This window comes from Malaclemys terrapin, chromosome 2, assembly GCF_027887155.1.
Source record: "Malaclemys terrapin pileata isolate rMalTer1 chromosome 2, rMalTer1.hap1, whole genome shotgun sequence".
Lineage (NCBI taxonomy): Eukaryota > Metazoa > Chordata > Testudines > Emydidae > Malaclemys > Malaclemys terrapin.
This window is the reverse complement of record NC_071506.1, coordinates 227,538,515-227,557,944: the sequence shown is the minus strand read 5'-3', so window position 1 is coordinate 227,557,944 and position 19,430 is coordinate 227,538,515. Positions and strand designations below refer to the sequence as shown.

The following is a 19,430-nucleotide window of genomic DNA, read 5'->3' as shown; positions in this document are numbered from 1 at the left end:
TTTTAAACTGACATCTGTCCCTTTAACTTGCATATTTTTGAGATGATGCTTGGGTGATCTATTTGTCTCCAATATAAAGGTGCATTATTGTCTTGTTAAACAGGGTAAACCAAGATTGATATGTAAGCCTTAACTTTGATCATCCCTTCACCTTTGTTTGGCGTATCTAAACTACTAATTGTTCTTATGTTTTTTACTTTACCATTATGTGATGAGCCTGCTAGCCGGAGAGCAGAGAAAGCAATGGATTTCTGAAAACCTCTTTTAAGATAATATTCTTGTGTGTATTTCTCACAAAGTTGATCTTTACTTTTTTATTAGAAAACTCTCTGTGATGTCATTCTCATGGTACAGGAAAGAAAGATCCCAGCTCATCGTGTTGTGCTTGCTTCAGCCAGTCACTTTTTTAACTTGATGTTTACTAGTAAGTCTTCTCAAAATTGGCTTATTTTAATGTTTTTAATATTTAAAATAAAAAGATTAACAACTTTTTGCCAGGGGTCTCTGAAGAAGATAATAGAGACTGGCTCTTAAACAGTCGGAGGGAAAGCTCTTGTACTTTCCTCTCTCCTTAATTTCTCTCCTTCCCCCATGCAGCGCTGCTTTTTACCCTTTTTATCTTCTCTTATTAAAGTCAGTGGGGCTATTCATGTGATTAAGTATCTTCCTGTGGAACTCCTTGCCAGAGGATGTTGTGAAGACCAAAACTAATACAGGGTTCAAAAAAGAGCTAGGTAAGTTCATGGAGGATAGTGGCCAATGGCCAGTGCCCCAGAGGGAATGAACAGAACAGGTAATCATCAAGTGATCCATTCCTTGTCTTCTATTCCCACCTTCTGGCAAACAGAGGCTAGGGACACCATCCCTGCTCATCCTGCCTACTAGCCATTGATGGACCTATCCTCCATGAATTTATCGGGTTCTTTTTTGAACCCTGTTACAGTCTTGTCCTTCACAGCATCCTCTGGCAAAGAGTTTCACAGGTTGACTGTGCGTTGTGTGAAGAAATACTTCCTTTTGTGTGTTTTAAACCTGCTACCTTTTAATTTCATTTGGTCATTCCTAGTTCTTGTGTTAGGAGAAGGAGTAAATAAGACTTCCTTATTTACTTTCACAACACAGTCCTGATTTTATAGACCTCTATCATATTCTTCCCCTTCCCTCCCCCTCACCCCCCGGTTGTCTCTTTTCCAAGCTGAAAAGTTCCAGTCTTATTAATCTCTCCTCATACGGAAGCTGTTCCATACCCCAATCATTTTTGTAAAATTTTGGAGCCTGCAAGTCCACTCAGTCCTACTTCTTGTTCAGCCAACCACTCAGACAAACAAGTTTGTTTACATTTGCAGGAGATAATGCTGCCTGCTTCTTGTTTACAATGTCACCTGAAAGTGAGGACAAGCATTCTCATGGCATTGTTGTAGCTGGTGTCGCAAGATATTTACGAGCCAAATGCGCTAAAGATTTGTATGTCCCTTCATGCTTCAACCACCATTCCAGGGGACATGCGTCCATGCTGATGACAGCTTCTGCTCGATAACAATCCAAAGCATTGTGGACCAACGCATGTTCATTTTCATCATCTGAGTCAGATGCCACCAGCAGAAGGTTGATTTTCTTTTTTGGTGATTCGGATTCTGTAGTTTCCGCATTGCAGCATTGCTCTTTTCAGACTTCTGAAAGCATGCTCCACACCTCGTCCCTCTCAGATTTTGGAAGGCACTTCAGATTCTTAAACCTTGGGTAAAGGGCTGTAGCTATCTTTAGAAACCTCACATTGGTTCCTTCTTTGTGTTTGTGAAACCTGCAGTGAAAGTGTTCTTAAAACGAACATATGCTGGCTCATAATCTGAGACTGCTATAACATGAACCATATGGCAGAATGTGGGTAAACAGAGCAGGGAACATACAATTCTCCCCCAAGGAATTCAGTCACAAATTTAATTAACACATTTTTTTTAACGAGCGTCATCAGCATGGAAGTATGTCCTCTGGAATGGTGGCCAAAGCATGAAGGGGCATATGAATCTTGAGCGCATTTGGCTTCTAAATATCTTGCAATGCTGGCTACAAAAGTACCATGCAAATGCCTGCTCTCACTTTCAGGTGACATTGTAAATAAGAAAAGGGCAGCATTATCTCCTGCAAATGTAAACAAGCTTGTTTATTTTAGGGATTGGCTGAACAAGAAGTAGGTCTGAGTGGACTTGTAGGCTCTGAAGTTTTACATTGTTTTGTTTTTGAGTGCAGTTATGTAACAAAGAAATCTACATTTGTAATTTGCAATCTCACAACAAAGAGATTGCACTACAGTACTTGTATGAGGTGAATTGAAAAATACTATTTATTTTATCATTTGTACACTGCAAATATTTGTAATAAAAATAATACACACTTTGATTTCAGTTACAACACAGAATACTATATATATATATATATATATATGAAAATGTAGAAAAACATCCAAAATATGTAATACATTTCAATTGGTAGTCTATTGTTTACCAGTGTAATTAAAACTGCGATTAATTACGATTAATTTATTTTGAGTTAATCGTGTGACTTAACTGCGATTAATTGACAGCCCTAGTTCTTATGTTCTTAAATGTGAGTAGAACTTACAAAAGTGAAGTTATTATTGGAATATTAATAATAAACTTTTATATTATGATAAAGTATAAATTAATTTTGTTTCTATTTAAATAGTTCCTATGTGTGAATATTTAGGTTCTGGGAATGCTGGTTTTGTTTTGTTTTTGTTTTAAGGTTTTCCCCTTGGCATAGTTGCTTTACTGCTGATTTTTTGTGACTGGTAGAAAAATAACTGCTCAGAGAATGATAGACTTATGTAGTTCTATTGTTACTTTTCATTGCAGCAAATATGCTTGAATCAAAGTCCTTTGAAGTGGAGCTAAAAGATGCAGAGCCTGACATTATTGAACAGCTTGTGGAGTTTGCTTATACTGCGAGGTAGCTTGTTGTTTAAAAATTTGTCATTTTTGCCACAAAGTTTAAAGCTTAGTATACTATTTATAAATGATAAATCTCAAAGAAAAAAAAAAGTGTGTGTAGTTCAGCGACTTGTTACTATTTACAGCTCCTTATTTAAGTCTTCCTTAAAATTTGTTAACATTGGTAAAGTTTTTTCTCTGTACCATAGTCATTCAAATAGTTATTCCAACTAAAATATTAATAATGTATGCCTTGATCCTGAAAACACTTAAACTTGTGTCTTAAATGGGGCTACGTGTGTGTACATGTACAGTAGGAGCTAGGAGTAAGATTTCCTCTGCTTGTGTAAACATATTTACGCTAGCTCTCCTCTGAGCTGTGTCGAGTACAAGCTGAGTCGAGCTAGAGAAGTACATGTACACGAGCATGGAATGACACCTCTAGTTCCATGTGTAGACATAGCTTAAGTGTGTATAGTTGAACTCTAATGTGCTCGTGTGATGAGGGCCATAGTGATGTAACTTAATAAAACAGGGTTTCTGTTGTTCCAGGTTAGGAACTTTAAAAAAAAAATTGAATATATAATTGGCAAGTTTTTGCTTTTGTTTCTAAATAAACATTCCCAAGTGCTTAAATGTGCTGTTTGCATTGCTACATGGAGTCTCTAAACATTGGTCTGACAGCACCTAAAACTAATAGATGCAAATATTAGTGAAAGAGATACCAAAGGCTCGGATCCTGCAAGCTGCTGTCTGTGGGCAGGGACTTGCATATGCCCCTGTTAACATCAATGGAGCTCTACATGGGCGCCGGTCACCAGAGTCTGCATATGCAGAATAGCTTGCAGGACTGGGGCAAATGTTTCTAGGAAGATTAGATGGGTACTTCTGTAAACTTCATAACAATATTTCTTTTCTCTTCTGCTTTTAAATAGTACTTCAGTCACCTGGAATGTTTATATTGAGCTTATTTGGGCTAAAAGGACTTTGGGGTGACGCTTGATGAAGAGATGGTCGGTCCGTTCCTTCAATCTGCTACCGCTTGTATAAGGGCTAATTATACAAATGAGGGTTGCAAGATCAGGCCCCTACAAATGTCCAGAGGTTAAGAATCATCCTTTAGAATTAAGGACCAGTGGTTCCAACCTGTCTTTATTTGCTTATTGTTATGCTTACATACATTATTAGGGGAGGGCAGGAAAGGACCCAAAGAAAGAATACATCTCACCCTTAAATGTGAGGTAAAGCTGGCTGGGAAAGAGGGGGGAAATAATTTTGCAGATGTTTTTGTATAACTTTGTTTAAATGTTTCAAACACCAGTAGCTTGGTAGTTTGTGGTGCTCATTTTGTACTAAATGTGTTTTGCAGAATTTCCGTTAATAGCAATAACGTCCAGTCTTTACTAGATGCAGCAAACCAATATCAAATAGAACCTGTGAAAAAAATGTGTGTGGATTTTTTGAAAGAGCAAGTGGATGCTTCAAACTGTCTTGGTAAGTGATTATTTAACACAGATGCATCATTTTAAAGGTATTCTTTGAAAAATGCCAATGAATGTTTGGAGCTGGGTGTTTTTCTTTTTAAAAGACAACAGAATTTGCACAAATCATTCAATATGTCATAAACTTTTGAGACTTTTCTTGGAAACTTATGAACTGCATAATATTACTAAAAACTTATCCCACCTAGATCAACTCAAGTTTCAGAGCAGCTTCTACAAACAATATTTCTTATAAGAGGTTCCGTGGATTTCAGTATAGGATCCTGTTTAACAGAAATGAAGATTATAATGTCATGTTCTTGACACTTTTTAAGGAATTGATGTTGTTTTCATTATAAACTGAGGTCCCAATTCTACAACTAGCTTTTCCTGTGAAGAGACCCATTAACCTGATCCAATTATGGGCTTGCACAGGATTGGGAACCAAAAGTGGAATAGCATTATATTGTGTTAGAAGTACACCTCTACCCCGATATAACGCTGTCCTCGGGAGCCAAAATTTTTTACTGCGTTATAGGTGAAACCGCGTTATATCGAACTTGCTTTGATCCACCGGAGCGCGCAGCCCTGCCCCCCCCGGAGCACTGCTTATTCGGGTTATATCGAGTCGCATTATATCAGGGTAGAGGTGTATTTCTTTCCCTCCTTTCCACTGAGATAGATCCATAAATTGGTGTTTGCCTCCAGTTTCAGAAGAAGAGAAGCATTTAGTTCTTTCAGCTTGACTTGCAGATGAGTTATGGGTGCTATGGGTAAAACTGTGTGCTAGGTAAGTAATAAAAATACCATCATTTCAGAGATACTTATTCCATTGGCGTGTATGAAAACTTCTTGCAATACAAATTTTGGGAAAAATCCAACACCTTTTTATATTTTCCACCTCCCTATATAGGTATAAGTGTATTAGCAGAATGCCTAGACTGTCCAGAACTGAAGGCCACTGCAGATGACTTTATCCATCAACATTTCACTGAAGTTTACAAGACAGATGAGTTTCTACAGCTTGATGTTAAACGTGTGACACATCTCCTGAACCAGGACACACTAACTGTAAGGGCAGAAGATCAGGTAAGACTCCAGTTTTCTTAGTAAAATGTGTCTTCTACCAGCTAAATACATCAATTGAAAGGTTTAAACGCTGACTTACAATGTATTACATTTACTATTTCCATAGTGCTTCATAGATCATGGAATAATTTATGAACCCTGACCCAGAAATCTTTCAGTCCTATTCAGACAAAAACAAATACGGGGCAGCATTTCAGGTGTAGGAAGCTGTGTAGTTGTGAGGATGGCTTCAAGGAAATAAGGAGGGGATTATGGAAAGAGTTCTGTCTATTTAGGTCCATATATGACCTCCATTGCCATCATTAAAGTTAAGATTTTTGTCCCAGGTATTTTTAATAAAAGTCACAGACAGGTCGCAGGCAATAACAAAAATTCATGGAAGTCCACAATCTGTCTATGACTTCTACTAAAAATACCTGGGGGAATACTAACACTGGGCGCCCCTCCAGGGGCTGACTGCTGACTGCTACGCTGGGCTGAAGCTGAAGAAGTTATGGAGATCCGCTGGAGTCATAGAATCCGTGACCTCCGTGACAGAACTGTATCCTTAGCCATAGTACATGAGCTGAGTTGGAAGGGGAGTCTATATAACTGGAATGGACAGAGCACTCAAGAAACCTGGAAATGGAGAAAGAAATGGGATTGACTAGATAGAAGATCCAAGACAAAGCTTGTAGGCAGCTAAAAGGAGCCAGAAGACCATTCAGTGAAAGGAATTACTGCCATTGTTGATAGCCCTAAAAGTTGCCTTCACTCCATCCCATTTGGAATGTAAGACTCTGCAGATATTGCTTCTGCATGTTATTTTCTAGCCAGTCTTTGCAGCTACAGGAAAACTGGAAAAATCGTGTTAAGGGGAAACCATGAGCAACTTCCTGTCACAGTAGCAAACAAAAATGTGTGTGTGTGTGTGCGCGCGCGCGCTAAGATAAAATTGGCATCTTGCTGACTTTAAGGTTTGGTAAGTTATACAGGCTCTAAGATTAGTTCAGGTTACTTTATATATCTGCTGCAATAAAGCATTTACATAAAACTATGTGAATTTGCTTGGGCAAAACTGTGTGTGTGGTCTTTTGTTTTTTAAATGTTGGGTGGTAAGAACATGAGAATTGACTGCTACAAGCTGTGGAAATGAGTGAAACTTCAGAGTTCTAGCTGTGGGCGTGGAAACACTGAGACCACAGAGTAACACCCTAGAAACTAGAAATGCACGTTCCAAAAGCGGTGGAGTACTTTTTGGGGGGTTGGGTTTTTGGTTTTTTTGTTTGTTTGTTTGCAGGCTTAGTTAACTAGTAGAATAGCGTTAAAGCCCTAAGCTGAGGGGGTGAGCTCCAGTTCAGCTAGGTTGTAAATGATTTTGTGTATGAAGAACTTAACCTGCATAAAAAGCCTCTAGGAAAGTGGATATGAGAAGATTGAAGTTGCATAAATTGTTGTGTGTTCTCAAAGGGAACTTACTCCTAAAATGTCTGCCAGCCAAGCACTCCTGCAGGAAGGGTGATTGTTGTGTGTACAATTTATTTATTTATAATGGAGATATCCTATCTCCTAGAACTGGAAGGGTCCTTGAAAGGTCATCGAGTCCAGCCCCCTGCCTTCACTAGCAGGACCAAGCAATGATTTTTGCCCCAGATCCCTAGGTGGCCCCCTCAAGGACTGAACTCACAACCCTGGGTTTAGCAGGCCAATGCTCAAACCATTGAGCTATCCCTGCACGCCCCCCCCCCATCATCTGGACACCCCGGTAGCTTGTGTACTACTCCAGAGTGCATTTAGCTTAAGCTAAGGAAAGTTGGTTTAGTTATAAACTACCTTTCATATTTTTCCTGTATATGTTTCCATCAGTAAGTGTATATCATGTTTTCTGTTGCAATTATACATCTGTTGAGTTTACTTAGCCTGTAGGGTTAGTAATAAACCTATCTTTTTTTCATTCACCCTTATTTTCTGATTTATAATTCATAGGTATCGGGGATTATAACTGAAATGTTTTAGTCTGGTCAAGAGGACAGTCCTTTGACCTTAGTAATTCAGAATGTGGCAAAGGGGTTTGGTGGCAGAATACCAATCCAGTTTGAACTCTTAATTACTTTTTATGATCAGTTTTCAGCTCAAATGTGTTGTGACAGCATGAACAGTAATAACTATTATTTAAAGTAGAAACTGTCCCGTGTAAACACATTAGATAAAATAAAGAAACACTTTGCATTCTTGAACAAACAGCTGCTGCATTTACATACAATTATTTTAGCATGCAAACCCTGGATGCTTTTTTCTTTAAACTTCACCCAAGAAGACAACAGAAAAAATGCCCACATGTTGTATTTCGGCATACTTGGGTTCTTCACCAAGTTAACTTACCGTAATGTTGCATTTGCAGTAATCTGCTGTTAATTGTTTTAAATAACTTTTATTTGAATTGGCACTCCTAACAAAGGTGCTATGGTAATGTGGAATAAAAATAATATAAATATGTTCTGAGACATACAATTCCAGTATAATTGAGATTTCCCTCACACTGTAGATGAGAAACATTTAAAAAAAAAAAAAAGGTACAAGGTACTTCAGGTAAGGGCAAGGTTATAAATCTTGTGTTGTATTATAACATCTGCCTTTTGCTTTGGTCCTGGTCATATAAATCCTTATGCTCATGAGTAGACTTGATATTAATGGGGCTATGCAGGTGAGTAAGAATTTTCAGGATTGGGCCTTTCATTTGAAAATAGAATTGGTTTGCATAGACCTCTCAAAATCTGAAGCCTTCGTAGGCTGTATTTATCCTAAAGTAATATGTTTATTTAGTTTAGTGTTAAAGCAGGGGTTCTCAAACTGCGGTTGGGACCCCTCAGGGGGTCACAAGGTTATTACATGGGGAGGGGGGGTTGCGAGCTGTCAGTCTCCACCCCAAACCCAGCTTTGCCTCCGGCATTTATAATGGTGTTAAATATATTAAAAAGTGTGTTTAATTTATATGGGGAGTCGCACTCAGAGGCTTGCTATGTGAAAAGGGTCACCAGTACAAAAGTTTGAGAACCACTCTGTTAAAGTATGTTGGATTTTTCATATTTTTGTGAAATTTACACATTCTGGAATCATAAATTAGATGAACTTTCAACATAGGGTAGCCAGGTGCCTGGTTTTTGACCAGGAAGTTTGGTTGAAAAGGGGACCAGGCAGTGTCCAGTCAGATCTACTGACCAGTCACCCAAAGTCTGGTTACTGCTGGCGGGGAGGCACTGGGTCATCACCCATGCCATCCCCTACTCAGCCCGGGCCACCACCTTCCTGCGTCGGGCTGCTCCAGCTCCCAACCTTGGCTCTGCAGGCTAATCCCCCCCCCCGACCTGGGCGGGGAAAAGCAGCAAGTGACATGGGGGGAGGGAAGAGGGAAAGAGGAGTGGATGGGGACAGAGTCTGGGGAAGAGGCGGGATGGGGAGGTTCCAGCACTCCTGCTGGAGTGTCCAGTTTTTAAATATTACCAAGTTGGCAACTCTATTTCAACTACACAAGAAAAACTGTTTTGCAGCTTTAGCTACTTTACTGGGTTTTGGTTTTGTGTTTTAGGTTTATGATGCAGCAGTCAGGTGGCTGAAGTATGATGAACCTAACCGCCAGCCATACATGGTCGACATCCTTGCTAAAGTCAGATTTCCTCTTATATCGAAGAACTTCTTAAGTAAAACCGTACAAGCTGAGCCACTTATTCAGGATAACCCTGAATGCCTTAAAATGGTGATCAGTAAGTTGCCTCCGAGTTGCACATTTTAATATTCTATACGATCGGTTTAGATGCGTAACTTTTTTTGCTCTCTGACTGTTGCTTACTCTAATATGAAAATATTTTTCACTGTATTTTAGTTTAGTTTAAATGTGGCAATAACTGTATGCCTTCTAGAGTGTCTAGTTTAGCTGAAGTTAATTAATTGCTTGTCAAATAAATAGCACCTATTAGAGAATAACAGATATAATGAGAAAAGAAATGAAAGTCAGCGGTAAATGATCCCAACTTAGTGATAAGTAATGAAATGTGGCTTTCTTGTCAAGATTATTAGAGATAATTGGGAGGGTTAGTGTACCTTTGAGACTAGCTAATAACTTTAATATTTCTCAGGTTTAGATTGGAATTAATAAGAAATGTTTATGTCAAAATATCTGAGTCTATGAAGCTTCCCTAGGTGACTTAAGAAAATTAAACCTGTGCTCTACCATCTCTGGTACTAATGCAGACTGACAATTGGGACTAGAGATACAGCACTCTAAAGGTGCTGAATGAAATATCTCTGACATAGTCTGTGTTTATTTAAATGAAACAGGGAGGGGACAAATCCACCTACGCCCCCTTCCTGACCTGGATTCCTAATGCAATCCTTAAAACTTCATCAAATGTCAGTGATGAATCCAGATATTCTTAAACATTTGTTCAGGTTTTTGGAAAGAAAATCCAAATTTAATTTTAGCCTTTCAATTACTGCTGGAATAAACTACATAGCACTGCTTTAAAAGCAACACTCAGCCATTTTTTTCCTGCTAAACTAACTCTTACAAACTTAAGGCTTCATCCTGCAGGGTGCTGAGTGATCTTGACTCTCAGTAAAGCCAAATGGAGGTTAGAGCTCTTGGTATAAACCCAGGGCAGGGTTGAGGAGACAAGTTATACCACTGCTGATATTAGTAAAATTTTTGGACATACCAGGCTATTTCCTAACCAGACAGTAAAGTAAGTGCTTGGATTATCTTTGAAAAGGTCTTACACTGTTGCCACAGGTAAACTAAGGTTTTGGTTTGGTTTTGTTGATGAGAAGGGGAACGCAAACAGCTGCCTCTCCTCTGTGGTGTTAGCTGGAGACTAAAAACAAGTCAGTGTCTTCCTAGCATATTTGTATCCCCTTTTAAATTTTGCTGGTCAGGTTTCTCTTTCCTTATACTTCTACTTTGGACTTCCTTTTCTATGCATGTTTCCTTCTGTCAGTTTCCATGTGGCAACTTTCGGTTATGTCTTTAAATGGATAGATTTTTAAACGAATAGAGCATGCAGGCACCTTTTATCCTTGTTCTATTTTGATGTTGCCAGACCTGTCTGACATGGATCCTAAAACTGGGCATCTGTCCTATCCCTATGTTCTACTACAGCGGTTCTCTCAACAGGGGGTCTGCGAGCCCTTTCAAGGGGGCCGCAGGACCCCATGGCTGAAACCCAGATGGTGAGCCTAGCACCCCCTGCGGGGCTCAAGCTGGGAGGTGCGGGCCTGAAGTCCCAATCCCTGGCACCCCATGGGGGGCTGAAGTCCTGATCCCCACCACTGTAGGGGCACAAAGAGCTCCCTGGGAGAATTTCCTATTTAGGTTGTACTGAGCATGCTCACCTGAACTGAGCAAGCTCAGCAGGTAACTGCTATTGGTGGGGAAATGAGCCGGCTGTTGTTTTTGCCATTACACAGGCAGTGCGTGGCAGTTCGTGCCATGGAGCAGGCCGCCGCAGCGTTCCTTCCTCTCCTGCCGGTGCCCTGAGTTAAAGCTGCTCCTCAACTCCCAAATCCCAGCCCCCTTTGCTCCCGCAGAGGCAGCCAGTAAGAGCCACCTGGGTGGGGAGAATCGACTCCATGGCTGGTAGACCCCTCTGGCAACAGGACCCCCCAGCACACAGCCCTTAGTACCCCCCTCCCTGCACCCTGAGCTACCCCCTGCATGCACATAGCCCCAGCTACCCCCCTCCCTGCACCCTGAGCTACCCCCTGCATGCACATAGCCCCAGCTACCCCCCTTCCTGCACCCTGAGCTACCCCCAGAGTGCACACAGCTCCAGCTACCCCCCTCCTTGCATCCACAGCCACCCCCTGTGTGCACAGCCCCAGCTATCCTCTTTCTGCACCTCAAGCTACCCTCTGCCCGCACACAGCCTGTAGCTACTCCCTCCCTGCACCCTAAGCTGTTTTCAAACTTTGTGAGCTAAGCTCCTACCTTTGAGTTCTAATTTTGATTGCCCCCCAACCCAGACTGGTGGATGGCCTGCTGAGGTGAGTCAGGTGGTGGAGGGTGGCACTCCCTTCCTGGACTCCTGGCCCCTGCGCGCCCCCCCCCCAATAGAAATCAAACTACACCTATGCCCAAGGCCCCTGCCCCCCACCCAACCCCCTGCTGGGCCCTGGAGTTTTTATAGCATGTTGAGGGGGGCCTCAGAGAGAAAAAGGTTGAGAATCCCTGTTCTACTCTATATTCTCTCCTAAATGGAAAAAATTGATGAATATTTTCATGAGTGAAAAAAGTAGGTTTAAGAAAAATGCTGGATATTTGGAAAACATAGTTTAAAATTTGTTTCTCTATGATTATCATATGCATACATACCTCTCTGTACAATATGCATGGATTTCCTTGTAGGTGGAATGCGATATCATCTGCTGTCTCCGGAGGACAGAGAAGAACTAGTGGAGGGCACGCGGCCACGAAGGAAAAAACACGATTACCGCATTGCCTTATTTGGAGGATCACAGCCACAGTCTTGCAGATACTTTAATCCAAAGGTAAACCATTGCGTCAGAATACATGCAGTGTCTCTGTTGTAATTTCCATTTGTTGTGGTGGTGGTTGTAGTGGTATTAACTGAGCACTGATGACCTACGTGGTGTTGTACAGATAGATACAGAGAAAGATATATGTGACAGGTTGGACCCCCCTTTCCGGGGTCCCACCTGATGTGCTGGTGTCCCACTGAGCCCACCTGTCCCACCAGACTGGGTCCCCCCCGCCCCTTGCTGTTGTGTCAGGCTCTCAAGCCCCCATCCAGCACACTCACAGAGGTAGGGACACACCCAACTGTAGAATCTCACACAGTCTGCAATCCGCTGTGTGTGGGAGGGCTCAGCTTAGGGAATTGCCCAGCACTCTGGTGCACACACCCTCTGGAGTGTTAACCCAAAATTATATTGTCTTGTCCTGTATTGTATAGAAATGTATACAGCGTAAGCTCATGAAATTTGCCCCCTCCCTCAGTGTGGAGGAAGATATGCACAGCTTCCTCCCCAACCCTCAAGTTATGAATTGTACAAAATGGGTTTTGGAATAAACAAAAAACGAGTTTGTTAACTACAAAAGGTAAATTTTAAGTGAGTACAAGGGATAGCAAACAGATCAAAGCAGATTACTGAGCAAATAAAACCAAACACGCAAACTAAGCTTAATACACTAAGGAATAGTGGCTACAAATAATCATTTCTCACCCTAAATGTTGTTTCAAGCAGGTTGCAGAGTTTCTTGAAGGTAAACTGCACTGCTTGCAGCTTAAATCTCCAGGGATTCCTTTTACAGGCTGATCTGTCTCGCCTGGGCTCACTCCCTACCTCCCCCAGCCTAGTTCCTTTGCTGATTATACCTGCCTCTGGAAATTTCCATTACTTGCATCTGAAGAAGTGAGGTTCTTACCCACGAAAGCTTATGCTCCCAATACTTCTGTTAGTCTTAAAGGTGCTACAGGACCCTCTGTTGCTAGGTAATTACTACTAAGTCACAGTGGTGGGTGCATCTTGTTAGTTCTAGCCAGCATCTAAGTGGAGTGGGAGCCTTTCTGAAACACAGAGAACTAACTGTTGGGCCGAAAAGGATCTTTAATTAAAAATCTTAAAAACCAGCCAAGCTTGGAGATTCAAAGACTGAGGCCATTAGATCATCTATTCTGACTTCCTGTATATTGTAGGCACTTAAATTTCACCCAGTTAAGCCTGCACTGAGCCCAACAACTTGTTCTTGGCTGAAGCACATCTTGCAGAAAGGCAACAAGTTGTGATTTAAAGACCTCAAGAGATGAGAGAATCCACTGCTTCCCTTGGTCGTTTGTTCCCATGATTAATCACCCTCACTGTTAAAATGTGTGTCTTATTTCCAATCTGAATTTGTCTGGCTTCAGTTTCTAGCCTCTGGTTCTTGTTATGCCTTTCTCCACTAAATTAAAGAGCCCTTAATTTTTCTCCCTGTCAAGGTACCTCCCAGTCTTCTTTTTTGATAAGCTACACAGATGGAGCTCTTTAAGTCTCTCTCTGTAAGACATTTTCTCCTTATAATTTTTGTGGCCCTCTTCTCCAGTTTTTCAACAGCCTTTTTAAAATAGGGACACCAGAACTGTACACAGTACAGTCTCACCAATGCTGTGCATAGAATTAAAATCGCCTTCCTACTCCCCAGCATGCATCTCCAAGGATCGCATTAGCCCTGCTTGCAACAGCGTCACTTTGGGAGCTCATGTTAAGTTGTCCACATCAGAGTCCCTGACTTTCAGGATACAGTCCCTAATTCTCTAGGTATAGCCTGCTTTCCTTGTTCCTACATTTATCATTTTGCATTTGGCTGTATTAAGGTGTATTTTATTTGAATGGACCAGCCTACCAAGCAATCCAAGTTGCTCTGTGTGACTACCCTGTACTCATCATTTACCATTCCACCAATCTAAGTATCATTAGAAAATGTTATCAGCCGTGATTTTATATTTACTTCCAGATCATTTATGAAAATGTGGAATAGCATGAGGCCTAGTACTGATCCCTGTGGAATCCCACTAGAAACGTCCCATTCAGTGATTCTCCCTTGACTCATTTTTGAGAATTATCCATTAGCCAGTTCTTAATCCATTTAACGTGTGCTTTATTGATTTTTTTTTTTTTTTTTGTATAATGTAGATTTTTTTATTTCAGTTACTAATAAATCCAAACTGCAGGAAGGGAGTAAATTTGGATGGTATGCAGTGTGTATATATACTCTGGTAACCTCAGCTGCTTACAGAAAGATTATCTATGCTTTCCACTATCACCCCAACACACACATGAATCCTAAAACACATTGATATATATTTTAAAAATTAATTGGGGTGATATGATGTGTTTTTATAAAAATATCACAAAGGAATATATCATACCAGACATATTGCTGTAAAATTGGCATATCAAATGTGTGTTACAGTTTCAAATGGCTGTATGCTGTGTGTGTTTTTGGTGACTGTGAAGGGCCATTTGAGGCCATAGAACTTATGATTCAGAATGTAGGAGTCCATGGGTAAATCTTGGGTTCCATTTGAAGTGAATGGCAAAATTCTCATTGACTTCACTAGGATTAGGATTTCATTCCATGTCTCTTCCTTTCTATGCACAGATAGTCTCCCTTGAAATCCAGGAAAATGTAATCAGACTTGCTCTTTCCTATACCTGCATCTGTCACTTGGCTCTTAGGCTACATCTACACTACAGGGGGGAGTCGATTTCAGATACGCAAATTCAGCTACGTGAATAGCATAGCTGAATTCGACGTACCGCAGCCGACTTACCCCGCTGTGAGGACCGCGGCAAAATCGACCTCCGCGGCTTCCTGTCGACGGCGCTTACTCCCACCTCCGCTGGTGGAGTAAGAGCGTCAATTAGGGGATCGATTGTCACGTCCCAACGGGACGCGATAAATCGATCCCCGAGAGGTCGATTTCTACCCGCCGATTCAGGCGGGTAGTGTAGACCTAGCCTTAGAAAGCACTTAAATTCTCTATCTCCAAAGATGGAATTCTGTTAGGAAGTGTGGATTCCTAAATAATTAATTGTACTTTACCTCTCTGATCACTTGATTCACATACTAAAGAAAGATATATGAACACTGTCCTTGTAAGAAACAGAGTAGAGATTTGTATGGTAGGATATCATTTCCAGGGTAAAATGATGAATTCCCAGCAAGAGGTTGTTCAGAGAGGTGCAATCCATGTTTGAAAACATACCTACTATCTTTAATCGGTCTAGTCATCCTCTTCAAACAGTTATTTTTTTCTGACATTTAACAAGGCTGTGATATATGCAATGTGCTTTGACCTCTCTGTGTTAGATCAAATTGTTTCTCTTAATCGCAGATCACATAGATAAAGTATGAAATTATTTTAAGGCAGCATGGAAACTGGCTCTAAGTACTACAGCTTCAGTCATTAATTGGTAGTTCTGTTATCTTGGCTTAGAGTATATCCAGTCTCTTTGCCAACATAACTAATAATAAAAAGGCTAAATTCCATGATAAGTACTTCCTGTTAATTGAGGTAAAAGTGGAGAGGGGGGAAGACCAATTAATAACTATATAAACTAGTACAAAATTCCTAGATATTTTTTTGAAGGCTTAATCTTGTAAAAGCCCCTGATGTATGCTGTGTGTGTGTGCTGCAAAGCAATAACTTGCAACTTGAAGAAAGGTTGTGTTTGCTGTCAGGTGATCTTCAACCAAAACCTAAATGAGATATTACAAGTAAAATGGTCTGAGTTAGACCACATGGAGCCCTTTGAATTTTCCTATGTTCTGCAACAATTACTCTGGCCCATCACAAGGTCAGAATTATTTGACTCTGGATGGAGCTTTGTGCAGCCTTGCTTGGTCAGAAGAACTCCTTCTGAGTTATATGGCCTTGAAGGTGGGACGGTAAAGAGGAGTGACAAGTGGGTAATTGGGGATCTGAGAATCAAAGACAGGGTAAAAGTGTTTTGTAAACACTGGCTGGTGCTCATACACTTGTGTTGCTAACTACCCATATATTAATTGTTCCATTTGATATATGTTGTTGAGCAGTTCTGTATTTACTCAACATCAACAATACTGAAAGAGCTTTTAATAAGTCTCTCAAGCAGCACTGTAATCTTTTATTAAATTAATATTGTGGTATCACCTAGAAGCCACCGAGCAAGGATCAAGGGCCCAGTGTGCTTGGAGTGGTATATGCACACGGACACAGCATTTGCAATCTAAGGCTCTAATCCTGCAAAGATTGGCGCACGTGCTTAACTTTACGTATTGCCAGTGATCTCATTGAAATCAGTAGTACTGCTCACAGTACAAGAAGTTAAGTACATATGTAAATCTTTACAGGGCCTTAGTAAAGAATAAAACTCAGTTATATACTGCCTGCTGCACACAGGTTTGATAGAGAGGTAGTCCTTCATATTTAACTTTAATGTAGAGACTTTCCTACACTTCTATTGAAGAAACACTGCTAAAGGTTGTTTCCAATCCAGTAATTTGGAAGGGGAAGCTATTTGGTGGGAAGGAGCATTGCCTTCAAAGAGGGTGATTAAGCATCTTTCTCAACCTGTCATCAATATTAACAAAACAAAACAAAACCACCGCCACTTGGAAGAAATTTCAGATGACAGATCACAAAGGAATTAAGTTCTGTGTGGGAACCAACACTATTATTAATGCTCTTATTCAGCAAAGCAGGTGTTTAAGTGCTTTGCTGGATTGGGGCCTTAGAGCATTGTCATTAAATAAATCCACAGGGATACCAGTTAATGTCTTCTACAGGTTATAGAAGGATCATTGAGTCCCATGTTGCTATCCTCTTATTTTGGGATTTAGCTGCTGTTTAACCTTGGAAAGTCCTGCCTTTCCCTATGTCTCTGATTCATCCTTTGCTGTGATTATATAATACTTCTCCAAACTAGATTAAGTATCCTCCTTGGAGGAATTCTAAAAAAATATTAGAGTAACAACATGGTGGTTGCATGACATCTGCTATTGTAGCAGATAAAATATAATTTAAATCCCACAGAAGTGAAGAAATGTAAGAGTTAAAGGGACACAATCAACTTGCAAAAATTGCATGTCTCCCTACAAATATTTTCTCTACTAGTGTTACAAATAACAATTGTAAATAACAAGGTGCAAAAGATTTCTTTCAGGTTGTTTATTTAGTACACAAAGTGACGTCAAATGCAGATTTTCTCCTGTACAGACTGCTAGTTGGTTTTCCTGTTGTTATTTTTTTCCTTTTATCATAAAACAGGGAACAGGAAAACCATTTAAAAATAGAAAAATGTGATTGCACACATTGGCACAGAAATTAGGAAGAGTGGTTGGAAGCTATTTTTACCTTTTGTCAACTTGCTATCTAGTCAATTAAGTGTCCTTTTTAAAGTTAAATTCTGCTTTCCTAGATGCACCATGGCTAAGGGCTCCTGTCATGCATGCCCTTCCCTCACTAAGAGGGGGGAAAGAGTGGTGCATCATAGAAGATGTAGTTCAGCTCATAGAGGAGAATGATTGCATAAGGCATCTGAACTACAGCTTCCATGAGACACCATGGCACCATTTTAATGAAATATTTCAGTTTTCAATATTTCATTTAAAATAAATCTAAATCATGTGCGGGGGGGCGGGCGGGAAACTACTTCCCAATCCACGCTACTGAACAGCATGACAGATGGGTAACAATCTTGGCTTCTTGTTAAGCCGTCAGCACAAATCTTGTATGCGTTTTCTCTGACAACCTGAACTATCGAGTTCAAACTTTCTGGCTTCCCTTTTTTACTCTCCTTTACCCCCAAAACCAACCAGGCCTGACACAGGCTAGTAGTGGGGAGCAGTATCTCATCACCAGAACAGGACCTTGCTTGCTTCTAGTTAGAGGATGAGGAGTCTGCTGAATAGGTCACCCTAGAGGAGGGTCATGGAAGGCCCTGGGCTTCCCTACAAGGTCTGAAGCTTGATTCTGGAGGAAATAGGAGTTGTGGATTGAAGCTGCTGAAGGGGGTCAAACCCACTAGATCCCCTCTGCACTTGCAGGAGAGAAGCTTTTTGCAATGAAATCAGGTAGAAAACAGGATGATCTTACACAAAGCAGCAAGAGAACTTGAGGTTTAAGTATTCCTTGATAAGTTTAGTTTTCTTCCAGTGCTGTAGCATACCTTCTCTGGAGGCTGTCAGGAGGGTCAGCCTAAACAGCATCCTCATGTGGCATTACTGATTGTGACACGGGGTGCCTGGGCAGCCCTCACTGGAAATGCCAAGGTCAGGGCAGGCTGTGAAAGGGAGAGCAGATGCTTCCAAGACTGGTGGGTAACACTGAAGTTAAACTCCCCAACCAGTCACAGACTGCGCTTCTGATCCTTCTCCTTCCTCTCCCGCACTGGTTATCAAGAAGCAAAAAAGAAATCACACAGCCCCCTTATTGCATTCCAGTTCTCTGGCTCCCAGTCAGCACCTAGGTCCAGTACAGTGAGAAGTTATTTAAAAAACTCTGCTCACATATACAGAAACGGTCTTCTGACCCCAAAGGTGATGCAAACACATAAATGAGATTATCGTATTTGTCAAATTATATCATTTTTGCAGATATCTTACATGACATATCTGGCACAACTCATTGCAATTTTACAATATTAATGTTCATAATATCCTAAAGTGTCCCCCAAATTCCATACAGCATCATACTGATAACTTAAACAGGAGTCCCAAAGGTGACCTAAAATAGAATGGTCTTCCACCACCCTTGGGGGGGGCCCTTCTGCCCCACTCTTGTGGGGCACTGACAGATTTTTTTTCCCCAGAGGCCTAGCTCTGATCCAAGCTGCTGACCCTCAAGGCTTCTCCCTGGAGCCTTTCTTACCAGACTGGATCCCGATTCCTAATCTCCCTCCTGGCCGTCTGTCTGGGTTTTGGCCCTTTCCAGGGCCTGCCACAGGATCCTCTTTTCCTGCCACTTTCTCCCTTAAGGGCCAGTCACAGGACAGAACTTTCCTCTTGCAGCTCTTCTCACCAGCTGAATGCTCCCAGCCATTTATGGAATTCCTCTGATGCCTTCCCAGGTGGGTCTGAAACTGAATTCAGCCACCTGATCCACCTGGGGGAGAACTGATCCATCACAGGCAAGGCTAAGCCTGACTCCCCATAAGGGGCCAGCCAGCCTGTCACATAGGCCCAAGAATTAATAGTAGCCCATTGCTCATTATCACCAAGGTCTGCATGCATCTTGTCAACCCTTCTTGATGTGTGTGATGCTTCTAAGGCAGATTGCAAGCTGTTTTGGGCTGCAGTCATCAGTATATTGATTTTACTTAGCTCTGTTATCTTTACATTGAGTCCAGATATTGGTAACATTTCTTTCTCCATGTCTGACCAAGTATCATTCATGCT

The 19,430-nt window shown here is 41.1% G+C and overlaps 1 protein-coding gene across 2 annotated transcripts in view; it reads left to right on the top strand.

The window, feature by feature from the left end:
- KLHL7 (kelch like family member 7) overlaps positions 1-19,430 on the top strand; it is a 46,275-nt gene that overhangs the window by 14,508 nt on the left and 12,337 nt on the right. The window contains exons 2-7 of one of the 2 annotated variants that reach the window (XM_054020187.1): positions 322-424; positions 2,874-2,967; positions 4,318-4,442; positions 5,343-5,518; positions 9,084-9,258; positions 11,895-12,037. In XM_054020187.1, coding sequence (XP_053876162.1) covers positions 322-424; positions 2,874-2,967; positions 4,318-4,442; positions 5,343-5,518; positions 9,084-9,258; positions 11,895-12,037 — 816 coding nt within the window. The remainder of the gene's footprint in view (positions 1-321; positions 425-2,873; positions 2,968-4,317; positions 4,443-5,342; positions 5,519-9,083; positions 9,259-11,894; positions 12,038-19,430) is intronic. The other variant, XM_054020188.1, reaches the window with a different exon arrangement.